This window comes from Gymnoscopelus braueri, assembly GCF_963280865.1.
Source record: "Gymnoscopelus braueri genome assembly, chromosome: 18".
Lineage (NCBI taxonomy): Eukaryota > Metazoa > Chordata > Actinopteri > Myctophiformes > Myctophidae > Gymnoscopelus > Gymnoscopelus braueri.
The window spans coordinates 31,166,261-31,180,498 of NC_137618.1; the positions used below are offsets into that span (position 1 = coordinate 31,166,261).

Consider the following 14,238-nt stretch of genomic DNA (forward strand, 5'->3'; position numbering starts at 1 on the left):
AATCCAATCTATCTTTATCTATCATAAAAGTCATTGTGCTCTCTACATCTAATAGCCACATGAGGAATTGGATGGAATGTTTGCAAGGTGCAAGGAATAGTCAGGTGACCAGTTGCTTGAGGCCTAGAAGATTTATTTTTATGTTACAGTACAATAGGCTACAGCTCCCCTCTGCACCATTACAAAAGGATTACGCCTAATTTATGCTCTGTCGAATCTCAGAAAATGACACATGAATCCCGCATGCCACATGTTGTGAGCTTGTAGATCGGCTATTTTCTGCAGGACACACCATCCTACGACTATGTATAAATCAGACTTCATGCTGTCATGGCTGCTGTATAGGATGAATGGGGATGGGGGACCTCTGCCGTGGCTGATGTTTTTCATGCAAATGCATTTCAATATTACAGAACTGCAGCATAATGTGCATGACCATTGATTGCGATCCCCAAGTCTCTGTCTTATTATTTGCTCAGGCAGGTGTTGCCATAGCAACACAAGGACACCTTGAATGCAGAAAAGTTGAAAGAGGTGTATTCCCTTTGGTGAGAGGCAGACCACTAGACTAGTGAAGCATTGACAAGAATCGAGAGTGAGCACAGAATTGTGTAGGCCCGTATCTCTTTCTCGTTCCAGAGCTAAGGCAGCTACACTTTTACAAGTTGCTGTACCGTACATTCTGGGTTTCTTTTCAAAATCACTGTTCATGTTTTTATCTCGAGTTGTACTCGACTGCCTTCTACGCTCAACAGCTGACACAAGCTTTTCTCTGCACGACAGCAACCTGATGTCCAGACGCATTTACTCCAAAGTGAGAGTGGAGGATGAAATGGATTCTATTCTTGTCTTATCCACACAGATGGGGTGTTAAACATTGATGTGGATGATGCAGAGAGTGAGAACGAGAGAGAAAAGAAATGAGAGCAAGACAGAGAGAAAAGAAATGAAGAAGAGAAATAGAGAGATGGGAGGGACTGCTGTTCTCCCCTTTTTTGAGTTTGCATACGATCATGCTCTTTTCTTTAGCAGCCGAGCATCTGCTAAAATATAACAAACTGTCAGACAGACAGACAGGCAGACATACGCGTACGCGCGCGCACACACACACACACACACACACACACACACACACACACACACACACACACACACACACACTTTAATTATCTACGTACGGTATGTGTATTCACAAAATCAACTAAGGTATGACAACATTTTAATTAAGGATGGTCACCGTCAGAAAAGACAGATGTAGCTTGCTTGCTTGGCTTCTCGGTTCTCGCTTTCTTACAAGCGGTGACTGTGCTGAATATACAGACGAGATAAATCACATAGTCAGCTGTGTGAACCACATCCTGCTTTCACAGAAGAGAACATGGTTCTTGTTTCCATTTTCTGACATTTGTTGTTCTTACCACATTTGCGTTGCGTGCCTGTCTCTCTGTCAAAAAGTTTGCCACATTACTCATCTCCTGTTGCTTCCCGTCAACTTACTCTATGATATACAAGGTTGATGATTATATATAACTTCCTCCATAAAACAGACTAAAACCAGTATCCATTGGTTAGGGTCTGTCACTGACAATTGTAAGCCCACAGTGCCTTATAGTACATGTCTGTATAATTTCACCTATGTCTGACGTACTTTTGACCGTTAGCTGCTCCATGATTCAATGCAGACACTTGATGCCAAATTTAAACTCACAATGTGACACGTTGTGAGCTTGTAGATCTGCTATTTCCAGCATGCGACACCGGCGTGCAATATAAATCAGGCCTTAAAAGTCCTGACAATGGATCTTGAAAAGAATACTCTTTATTGTTACAAACAGCTTACAAATACCAGACCCAAAACCAACTCAAAAAGGGAGAGGGAGTGCCTACTGCAACATGTCACCAATGGTGTAACCCATGGCAAAAACACATACAAATAACTTGTTAAATGAACATAAACCAATGGCATTAATCACATATAAATCCCCCAACACATACAGTAATGAAACAACACAATAAAATGATCAATAATAAAAACTGAACATGCCCTGGGGCATATACTGGAAAATCTCCCCCAAGTTTAGTTTAGGCATTTAGCAGACCCTCTTAATCCAGAGCAATTTACAGTAAGCAAGGACACAAGATAATACATCATAATACACATAATACACATAATACATCATACATAATACATCAAATGCATAAAAAAAATATCTAATAATAAAGTAATACATAAGTAAACCAGTAATCTAATAATAATTAATACATACGTAAACCAAGAACCTATCATTGAAACTATACACACTATAGGATGCCAGGTCAACAATGACCTGGCATCTGTCTACAATACATAACATGCTATCTAAGTTACATTTTAGCCTTTGCATAATCCTGCAAGGTCGTCAAGGCTAGGCCAAGTGCTACGGGCTGAGCCACTAACCACTTGAACCCACCATCCCTATTCTGGGGGGGACCTTTGGCTAAAATTCAAATAGCCGACCTACAAGCTCATCGCATCGCAACGCAACACATTGTGAGCTTTTAGATCTGCTATTTACGGCAAAGAGATTTGGTGTAGAGGGAAAAAAAGAGTGGACCAAGTACAGAGACAGAGACGATGTTTGTTTTTTATATTTATCAAAACACTGTAGACAGAACACTGTTTGTGTGATCACACTAACATAATATACCCTTGTGCCACATGTACGTTTACCTTTAGACTTTATGCATATTTATTACTCTTATTTTCTACTGTAATTCCTATTATTGATTTAATGTAACTGCAATTTGTGGGAAGCTTGCTTAAACAAAATCACCCACTCCCTTTATACCTGGGGTAAACTTGTTATGTGACATTAAACTTGAACTTAAAGGTAACCATGTACCTCGTACCTCTGTACTAATTGCAAATTCTTAATAAAGTATTCAATCAATCAAAACCAACACTCACTGTTAGTGTAGAACCTAATTATATTACTCGGTGGGAAGCATCTACTTCATTAGTTTTAATCCACGTGATGAAATTAAAACTGGAAAATTATCAACAAACAGCAAATTTGGAATATATTCATCACAGAACAGCATCAATAGATAGAATTTAAATAAAATGTAAATTTGCATGATGGAATGCTGCAACAAGATAGTACATGGCAGAGAATATCACACATTTGCAAAAATATGCCCAAGTAAACCTGGAGATCAAACTGGTTATAACAAAATGTTTCATCAAACTACTGTAACAAAGTCGAACAAAAAGGAAGATTTTGGTGCAATTATTCCTCACAGTTTTCATCTAGCTCGGGTTGTGGCTCAGGTTTGGTTTTCAAAGGGTGTCCTTCTGCCCACAGATTGTGCGACTGTTTGCCTCCTGACACCTGGCCCCGGCAGATCTTCAGTGTCAACAGGACGACGACCACCAGCAGACAGACGATAACAGATGTGAGGACACCAAGCATCATGCCTAGGGGACATCCGGACTCAGCTGCAACAACTCCTGGTGATGAGAAAGACACAATCCATAATGATAGCCTGACAAAGTGTAGTACATTCACCAAACAGGCTAATTTGTGAAACAGTAGAGTACTGTACATACATGCATGTAAACACACACACACATCATTATGTGAAGAAAAACACAAACACAAACACACACACACCCCCTAAACATAAACTAATTTAACCCTAACTCTAAACTAAAAATAAATTAATAAAAAAATGACCCTTTCTCTTGTGGGGACCAGAAAAAGAGGTAGATTTATTTTTGTTTTCACTAACCTCACAAATATAATTCGTAATATGAAAGACACATGCATGCATATACAAGTGTTTATATTGCTGTTGGAGGCAAGAAATGCAAGCATACCAGTAGGTTTTACACTGAGAGTGATTGTGCCTGAATCGTCGGAGGCCTTCTGCTGCCAGACGCCTTGGTTGAGCTGGTACTGCTCCACTCGACACTGATAGGTCCCACTGTCCCTCTCGTCAGCCCTCTGAATCCCCAAGTTGAAACTGGTGTGTGCAGGCCTCGAGAGACAAAGCCTCTCCTGAAGGGACTGGAGCTCCTGGTTCTTTGGATACCTCAGTATGCCGCTGTGGTCAAGCTCCACCAGGGAGACTTTCGTACCAGGGGCACCAGGTGCCATGTAGAACCAAGTGAGAGTGAAGCGGAAGGAAGGGTTGGCAGCACCTGAGGTCAACGTGCAATTTAAATCCACTTCCTCTGCTTCCCCGGCCATCAGCTGCATCTCAGTCTTATCAACACGCAAGTCATTGGCTACAAAAAGGGTAGAGTTAGAGAAGAGACCTGACGTTGTTGTCGGAAAGAAACCTCCATATTGTGAGCTTGTACATCTATCTTTTTTGCCTATAATGACATACCCCAAATAGGGGGCATGTCATTTGGTTTTTTTTAAGCAATGATTTTAACAAGAGCTTGTGACTAAATAATAACTACACTGGATCAATTGGAACACAGGTTATACATTTTTTTTATTTCCTGAAAAGTAAAAAAAAGTAAATAATACAAAGTTTCCACCCGGCAGCGATGATATCCTGTTATAAAAAAATAAGAAAAAATATATATAAACTCCACACTGGCAGGAGGTGATGTTACAATAAAGCCACTTACCTGGCTCTACAATTTGTAGATCTATGGCTCTATGGGCGGGTGACAGCTCATACCATTCGCCACGAGGATCCTGTAGCCACTCCACCACGCCACAGTGGTACGTTCCGCTGTCCCTAACAAGAGCCTGTCGAATGGTCAAGTCAATGCTTTGGCCCTCGCTGCGCTTCATGCTGAATCGCTGCCATGTGCCCGACTCTGCTTGCAGTCCGAACGTTAGCACAGCATCACGGTCAGAGCTCAGAATGGTCTTATTGCTTCCTGTGTGATCCTGGACCGACCATGTGACAGCAAAGCGAGAGGAGTCAGATGTTCTCTCAACAATGTGACATTTTATTTCTATATCCGTGTTGATGTTGCCTTTCACAACAGGGTTGGAAGCTCTTAGGGAGAGTTTGCTGACTAGGAGAGAGAATAAGAATGAAAAGAATAAGACAAATTTGGCGAGAAACAGAGAGAAAGATTGAAAGGTTCATAGCCTTATAACCGTGGCCATACCTGGGTTCTTCACCATCACAGCTAGGGGGTTGGATGCCGGCAACTTCCTGTGTATTCCCTGCAGAAAGACGGAAACGTCACACTGGTACGTTCCTGCCTCCCTGTGGCTTGCTCCAACGAGGAGCAGGGTATGCCGGACCTCAGTCTTCTGTAGGACCTCAGTTTTCAGTTGGTAGCGGCCTGGGTCACCACGCCATGTAATGTCGCCATTACGGGACAGTGTCAGGATGTTATCAGGGGATGAGGCGCCCTTTCGTTGCAGGCTCCAGGTCACTGTCACGGGCAGACGAGGCCCATGTACCTGACACAGCAGCGCTGCTTGCTCACCGACCGTCACTATGTTTTTCCGACTAATTAATTTCACCCTTATTAACGCCTCTGTTAGAAAATGATGAAATGTGGTTAGTTAGTGCCACAGATGCTTTTTCTGTAATTTCATATGTACAGTAGGATGCTGTTACAGACAGTAGATGAAAACTCCATCTGCTCTTACTCAAACCCACACTCTTATGCCTAACTTGTCTAATTCTTTTGTGTTGTGCACTAAACATCTGATTTTCAATCGAAAGAAAGTGACAAGGTATTCACTAGACTTTACAAATGACAATGCACACTCTCTCTTTCTCAAGACATCACTCTTGAAAATAAAAATATGTATTTTACCTGCAGGAGAGACTGACACATTGCTGGACTGTGATTGGCTGAGTGTTTTTTGCGCCGTTTCAATGGACCACTCGGACACCGTGCACAGGTGGACGCCACCATCTGCGGGTATTACCTCATTCAGCTCCAGGGTGAAGGTATCAGGGGTTGGGCGCGTTGTCTTAAGGCTGCGCTGTGAAAACCCCAACCCCATTTCCATAACACCCTCCTGGTTAATGCTGATGACATCACTGATGGTTTTTACGGATGCTGATCTATGTTGCCAGGTGATGGAGAGCTGACCCTTGGCCCCTTTCACTTTGCAGGTGAGCTGCAGCCTGTCACCTTCTTGAACGGTCACACTCTTCTCTTGCATTTCAACTGAAAGCGCACTTGCTGTGAACAGAAGACACAAGAGACAATATATTATTTGTTATTTCGCTAAATAGATACTGAACACTGTATATGTGATCACGCTGTATAACAGTAACATTCTTGAGCCTTGTATATATACTGTACCTTTAGACTTCATGCATATTTGTGACTCTTTAATTTGTATTCTCTATTTAATGTAGCGCAATTTATAGAAAGCTTGGACAAACTTTCACCCACTCTTTTATACCTGGTGTAAACTTGTGATGTGACAATAAACTTGAAGTTGAATTTGAAGTAGTGAATGCAAGGAGAGGAGCCAGGCTGTGTACTTTCTATTTGGATGTGTGTGTGCAAATGTATGTCCCATTTGTGTGACTTTTACGTCTAGACCAGCAACTTTTCCTTTGTCATGATCGAATCCCGGCTGAACTGCAGACATACACGTACCTGTGGCTGAGATGGTGACTAGCTGGGTAGTGGAGTCCTGGGCTGCACCCTGTATGAATGTCCCAGCCGTTCCTCTGTCCTGAGGCCATGCTCTACAGCGGTATTCCCCTTGGTCCTGAGTTCTGACAGGTCGCAATATAAGCCTGTGATCTGTGTCCCCAATACGAACTCTAAGTTCTCCTCCACTCTCTCTGCCACTGTACTCTGGCCCCACTGACAGAACCCCTGTAGGGCCGATGCGGGCCAGCTCTGTGCTGTCCCGGAGCCAAGCCACAGAGAAGAATCGCTCTTCCAGGTTCTGAGTGTCCACGTTGCAGGATAAAGACATCTCTTGCCCCTCCAGCAGAGTCGTTTGTGTCACTACAATTCTCACTGTTAAAGTACCCTTGCTTGGTGCCACCTCTGTGCATGACAGGAAATAACCACGTGATATGTGAATGATGATGCTCATACACACATCCTCTTACACAGACACGCACACTCAACATGAAGAGAATAAAAATGTGTCAACTCAACTCATGTCCAGTGGTGGAAAAAGTACTCAAATGTTTTACTTAAGTAAAAGTATCAATACTGCAATGTAGAAGTACTCTGTTACAAGTAAAAGTCCGGAATTCAAAAAAGTACAAAATGTACTTAAAGTACCAAAAGTAAAATTACTAAAATGTTTGAAAATAGCAGATCTACAAGCTCACAACGCGTCACATCGCAACCCGTTGTGAGCTTGTAGATCTATATTTTCAAATAACCTATGTATAAAATAAAGGGGTTAATGTATGTTTTATAATGTAATAATTTATATCTGCAAAGTAACTAGTAACTACAGTTATCAAATAATTATAGTGGAGTAAAAGTGCAATATGTGCCTCTGAGATGTAGTGGAGTAGAAGTAAAAGACAATTGGAAATACTCCAGTAAAGTAAAAGTACCTCAACATCTTACTTAAGTACAGTACTTGAGTAAATGTAGTTAGTTACTTTACACCACTGCTCATGTCACACAGTTTAATTGTAATCAAATTATAAAATGCTACCAACCTTTAGGTTTGACCTTTAGGGTGATGGCCCCTGTAACCTCCTTAGCAATAGCATACCAGGAGCGGTCTGGATCTTGGATCCACTCCTGGGCTTCGCAGTAGATAGAGCCCTGGTCTGATGGCTCCAACTGGGTCATCTTTAGCTTGTATGTGGCCTCTCCGACCTTCTCCAACACAATGAGTCCAGACTGATAGCGCCCTTCAAACTCCTGCCCAGGACTTAGCGTAAAGTCTTTATCTAGTGAGATGATAGGTCGGGCATGATCTTCCCCGTCTCTAAGAAGAGACCAGGTAATTGACAGGTGGGTGTGTTGGATGGTGTTGCAGGAGGCTCGGCATGTCAGAGTGACGGCTTCACCCACATTATGGCTCAGAAGGGTGGTGTCAGGGGTTGAAACAGCAAGGGAGTTATCAATCACTAAATAAGCCAAATGGGAGGAAGGGAGCAAAATGTAAAAATGACACAATCAGACTGTTGTTGTTTTATAATAAAGGAATACAATGACTTGCTTAGGTAGCACTTTATTTTCCCCAATAGAATGACTTAACTATAGGAATCTAACAATGATTAAAGCAGAGAAAGTTTTATTAATATTTGCATCTAGCTTTTTCTATTGCTAGAAAAAAAAAGTTCTCCTCAAAAAACACAATTACTTTACCATTGACTGTAGTCCTGCCATGATAGGTCCCATCATATGCACTTTCTGAGTTAGCTACATGACACTCGAAGTCTCCCTCATCAACCTCCTTTAGATTGTTGATCTTAAAGAGGACTGAGGTAGGTGACACACGCTCCACAGTGATGTCATTATTATTCACGCGGGAACTATAGCCGGCGTAGCTATAGTCTGGGTCTTTTGTGCTGATGATCTGGATTGGTTGAGTAGGTCGTGCAGTCTTATAGATGCTGAAACCAAAGTCCTGCTTGGCATTAGGGTTGCTGAAACCACTCACATTGCAGGAGATGGAAAGGGGATAGTTCATCACACGATAGAGGGGGCCAGATTGGACTTCTGTGAGCACCCTGGCCTCTCCTGAATTGAGCACAGACAAAAATCCACATGTTGAACAATTATTATTTACACTCACTGCAAAATTGTTTCACATTATGTTAGTACCAAGTCAGGATTAGACACAGTTTTAGATAATGTGCTGATCACTTAGGCCAAGGGTTAGGGTTCGATGCACCACTGTGCATGCACCCATTTTTGTGCTATGTTTTAGATGATGGCAAAACTCCATAATAGCCTTATTAATCAGAATCAGAATCATCTTTATTCTCACATCACAGGTTTACAGGTGTAACATTTTAATTAATTTGTTTATACAAGCTGTTTACAAAGTCGCTCCATGTCTTTTCATTGTGCAATGTTGTGACACATAATCTTGAATGTATTGTACTGTACGCACATGAAGCAGGGATAGGGGAAGTTCTTTTATGAAGATCTATTTCAGAGGATTTTTTTTATTTTATTAAATTAACAATTACTGTTGCTTTGTTACACAGTGAGAGAAAAAAATTACCAGAGTTTATCTGCATCAAGGGTAAATTAATTGTTTTCACTTATTTCACTTGTGCATGTTTTTAATCCAACAGAACAATGTAGAGCCCAGTGGGTTATACAACATAGAAGTTGGCCTAACATTTAAGACTTCATCTTTAAAATAATAAGACTTATAAAAACAGATGTTTTACACAACTTTACACTCTGGTATTTTTGTTACATTTTCAGCAAACTCCAAATTAAATGCAGGTGTTTCATGCAAAGTGTCAAATGGATACTGTGCTTACCAGAGTGGATAATACTTTGACCCAGAAACAGCAAGAGACTGGCCCTCCAAAGAGACTGTGGGGAAAGCGTCATCCTGAAGCTGATGCTCAAACTATCAAGTATGAAACTAAGCTCATTCTGTCTGGCTGTCTACTGCTTGACTCTGAGTCTGCATGTGTGAAAAGGCAACAGTGTCATCATATAAGCTATGAACATATTCTTCCTGTAAAGGGGGAAGTATTGTAAAGATGTGGTTTCCTGTCTGTCTGTCTGTCTGTCTGTCTGATCAGCACCTTGTGCCAAGGAAGTCACTTCCTGCATATTTTTCATGGTGGCGCTATACCAGCCCACTTTATGTCTTGGTCTCTAACTCTTGTACACAAGATAGGTTTTTACAATAAAAACAATTTGTTTCCCGGATTCATTGGTTCCTTGGCCATGTCCATTTCTGCCTAACAAAATTTCTCACCATTTAGCATTTTCTTCAAATCAGACTTTTTGCTATTCCTACAGATTCTCACACAGATTTCCACACATGATCTCTGGACTCATGTGATAAATCTATATATTAAACATATTTTTTATATTCCATACCAACTGGCTACAATTGGCATCCACAATTTGCGGGAGAGGCACTGATGTCAGACACAACATAAACCGTAACCCTTGGGGTTCCCAACAGGGGCCCCTATCAAATGCGCTTATATGGAGTCAAATGTACATATATGGAGTCAAATGCACATATATGGAGATTTTCTACATGCACTTATGTCAGACACAACGGAAACCATTCCAGATTGCACTTCTGTGAGCACCTTGGCCTCTCCTCAATTGAGCAGACAAAAATCTGCAAGTTGAACAATTATAAGGGTTTAGACACAGTTTTAGAGAATGTCCTGATCACTTAGGCCAAGGCTTAGGGTTTGATGCACCACTGCATTTTTGTGCCACTGTATGTTTTAGATGATGACATAACTCCATAACAGCCTTGTTAATTTGCTTGCACAAGCTATTTACAAAATCCCTCCATGTCTTTTCATTGTGCAATGTTTTGACACATAATGCTGAATGTACTGTACGCACATGAAGCGGTCAGGGACAGGGGAAGTTCTTTTATGAAGATCTGTTTCAGAGGACATCATTTTAGTTTTAAATTAAATGAACAATTACTGTTGCTTTGTTGCAGTGTGAGAGAAATCATTTACCAGCGTTTGTCTGCATCAAGGGTAAATTAATAGTTTTCACTGATACCTTATGTAAAAACATTTTCACACGGTTTCATCGTTGCAAAATGCACTTCAACAATAACATAAAACTTGTCATTTTAAATTGTCAGTTGTGCATGTTTCTAATCCAACAGAACAATGTATCCCAGTGGGTTATACAACGTAGGAGTTGGCCTAACATTTAAGACTTATTCTTTATAATAACATGACTTAAATGAATGCAATAAGTGCTGTATTTGAGAACACACAGTACTACTGAAGATGGGGGTATTAGGCTTACTACAGTAGCCTATATAATGGTCTGTATTAAAAAGTAAAATACACCACACAGTAGTAAAAGCTAAATGTTATAAATTACTCAAGTAATTATTCAAGTAATTAAAGCAGCAACGTGGTACTTGGAATGAATAACATTGTATTTTAACCATTCTGTATGGTAGAGTAATACAATATAATTAGCACATGCAGTGGTTGAACATTTTCCATTGAGAAATTTTGACTCTGTCAGGTGCAGTAGGACACCTACTGGTTGACAAGTAGTACTGCTCATAGTACTGCCTCAAGCTCTTAATTGCAATAACTACCTAACCTCGCGTCACCAGTCTTTCCACCTCGGAGACCCATGTCAAGTGGGGATTGCCTCTCTCATGAGCGGTATAAATCTGGTCTCTCAATATTCTGCATGTTTTCCAGCTGGTGTTGGTTGTACCATGTGCTTTCCGTTCTGCATGCGTGGGATGCCTGTGTGTGTATGTGTGTGTGTGTGTGTGTGTGTGTGTGTGTGTGTGTGTGTGTGTGTGTGTGTGCGCGCGTGTGTGCGTGTGCGTGTGTCAAAGCGGGAAATCAGAAAAGCCTAGGCATTATTCATTTGATACAGAGCATTTGGCTTTACAGCCCCAAACACAACACAATTTTGGCATAATTGTCAAGTTGCTTCCTTTTGACCATGCAGGTAGGGCCTGCAGCCCTGCACGTAGGTTGGCCAGATGTGGCATATCTCCCGCACCAGTGACTGTGCTGAATATACAGACGAGATAAATCACATAGTCAGCTGTGAACCACATCCTGCTTTCACAGAAGAGAACATGGTTCTTGTTTCCATTTTCTGACATTTGTTGTTCTTACCACATTTGCGTTGCGTGCCTGTCTCTCTGTCAAAAAGTTTGCCACATTACTCATCTCCTGTTGCTTCCCGTCAACTTACTCTATGATATACAAGGTTGATGATTATATATAACTTCCTCCATAAAACAGACTAAAATCAGTATCCATTGGTTAGGGTCTGTCACTGACAATTGTAAGCCCACAGTGCCTTATAGTACATGTCTGTATAATTTCACCTATGTCTGACGTATACTTTTGACCGTTAGCTGCTCCATGATTCAATGCAGACACTTGATGCCAAATTTAAACTCACAATTTGACACGTTGTGAGCTTGTAGATCTGCTATTTCCAGCATGCGACACCGGCGTGCAATATAAATCAGGCCTTAAATGAAGAGTCCTGACAATGGATCTTGAAAAGAATACTCTTTATTGTTACAAACAGCTTACAAATACCAGACCCAAAACCAACTCAAAAAGGGAGAGGGAGTGCCTACTGCAACATGTCACCAATGGTGTAAGGCAAAAACACATAAAAATAACTTGTTAAATGAACATAAACCAATGGCATTAATCACATATAAATCCCCCAACACATACCGTAATGAAACAATAACACAATAAAATGATCAATAACAAAAACTGAACATGCCCTGGGGCATATACTGGAAAATCTCCCCCAAGTTTAGTTTAGGCATTTAGCAGACGCTCTTAATCCAAAGCAATTTACAGTAAGCAAGGACACAAGATAATACATCATAATACACATAATACACATAATACATCATAATACATCATACATAATACATCAAATGCATAAAAATTGTAATCTAATAATAAAGTAATACATAAGTAAACCAGTAATCTAATAATAACTAATACGTACGTAAACCAAGAACCTATCATTGAAACTATACACACTATAGGATGCCAGGTCAACAATGACCTGGCATCTGTCTACAATACATAACATTACATTACATTACATTACATTACATTACATTACAGTCATTTAGCAGACGCTTTTATCCAAAGCGACTTACAATAAGTGTATTCAACATAGGTAGGGAACGAAAACTACTAATCACCAGAAGTCTTTAGTGCATTTTCTGCAAAAACAAGCAACCAAGAGTATACCTAGCGCTAAGGTAAAAGTGCAATATATCAGCTACCTATTTCCTTAAACAGATGAGACGAAATAGCTAAATCAAATGAGCATGAGCTAAAACAATTAAGTGTATCGACTAAACAAGATCCAATAAACAATACAACAATAGAAAACAAGCGTTTGTACAACTAGTTAACAACAAGTAGGTCAGGCAGAGAGGAAGGGTAGTGTTTCCTGAAGAGGTGGGTTTTCAGCCTGCGGCGAAATATGGGCAGTGACTCTGCTGTCCTAACATCAGTGGGAAGTTCATTCCACCACTGTGGGGCCAGAACAGAAAAGAGTCGTGACCGTGTGGATCGGCCAGAAGGACCTTTGAGTGACGAGGCAATCAGTCGCCCCGAGGTGGCAGACCGAAGTGGTCGGGCAGGGGTGTAGGCATCGACCATAGCCCGGAGGTAAGAAGGAGCTGTTCCTTTCACTGCCCTATAGGCTAGCACCAGGGTTTTGAACTGGATGCGAGCCGCTACGGGGAGCCAGTGTAGAGAACGGAGAAGGATGGTTGTGTGGGAGAACTTGGGGCGGTTGAACACCAGACGAGCCGCAGCTTTCTGAACAAGCTCCAGAGGTCTGATGGCAGATGCCGGAGCACCAGCAAGGAGGGAGTTGCAGTAGTCCAGGCGGGAGATGACGAGAGCCTGGATGAGCACCTGGGCTGCCTTCTCCGTGAGGAAGGGGCGAATCCTCCTGATGTTGTAGAGGAGGAATCTGCAGGACCTTGTCACTGATGCGATGTTTGCCGAGAACGTCAGTTGATCGTCCAGGGTCACACCCAGATTCTTCGCAGTCCGAGTTGAGGTCACCACAGCATTATCAATGGTGATGGCCATGTCTCGGTGCGGACAGCCCTTCCCCGGGAGGAACATCAGCTCGGTCTTGTCCAGGTTGAGCTTCAGGTGGTTTGTCGACATCCACTCCGAGATGTCAGCCAGACAAGCAGCAATGCGTGCCTCCACTTGGGTATCAGAGGGGGGGAATGAGAGGATCAGCTGGGTGTCATCGGCATAGCAGTGGTAGGAAAAGCCATGGGAGTGGATGACAGCACCCAGAGATGTAGTGTAGAGAGAGAAAAGAAGAGGACCCAGAACCGAGCCTTGGGGAACCCCAGTTGTGAACCTGTGTGGCCTATACAGGGTGAAACTACTTCTACTACTACAGAGTGCCAATAGCCTACTGCTTGAAGCACAAAAACAATACAGCTATAAACTACAGACTACCACACAAGCTAATAATTCAATACTAATAGAAAAGCACTTAGGGTACCACTACTAGCAGCTTGCTAAATAACAAAAGAATGCTACTATACTCAACTACCCAGAGGTCAGGAGCTCAGTTCACTTCAGATGTTGGTT

General features: G+C 41.7%; 1 protein-coding gene across 1 annotated transcript; it reads right to left on the reverse strand.

Annotated features, from left to right (window-relative positions):
- Positions 1–1,206: 1,206 nt before the first annotated feature.
- Positions 1,207–9,553, reverse strand: LOC308073811 (immunoglobulin superfamily member 2-like). The gene is made up of 9 exons (XM_080412976.1): positions 9,412–9,553; positions 8,279–8,653; positions 7,621–8,037; positions 6,584–6,985; positions 5,783–6,157; positions 5,120–5,497; positions 4,625–5,023; positions 3,860–4,270; positions 1,207–3,490 (listed from the first exon to the last, which is right to left on the reverse strand). Exons 1-9 carry the CDS (start codon positions 9,482–9,484, stop codon positions 3,270–3,272), a joined length of 3,051 nt encoding a protein of 1,016 aa, XP_080269102.1. The 5' UTR covers positions 9,485–9,553; the 3' UTR covers positions 1,207–3,269.
- Between the last annotated feature and the right edge of the window lie 4,685 nt (positions 9,554–14,238).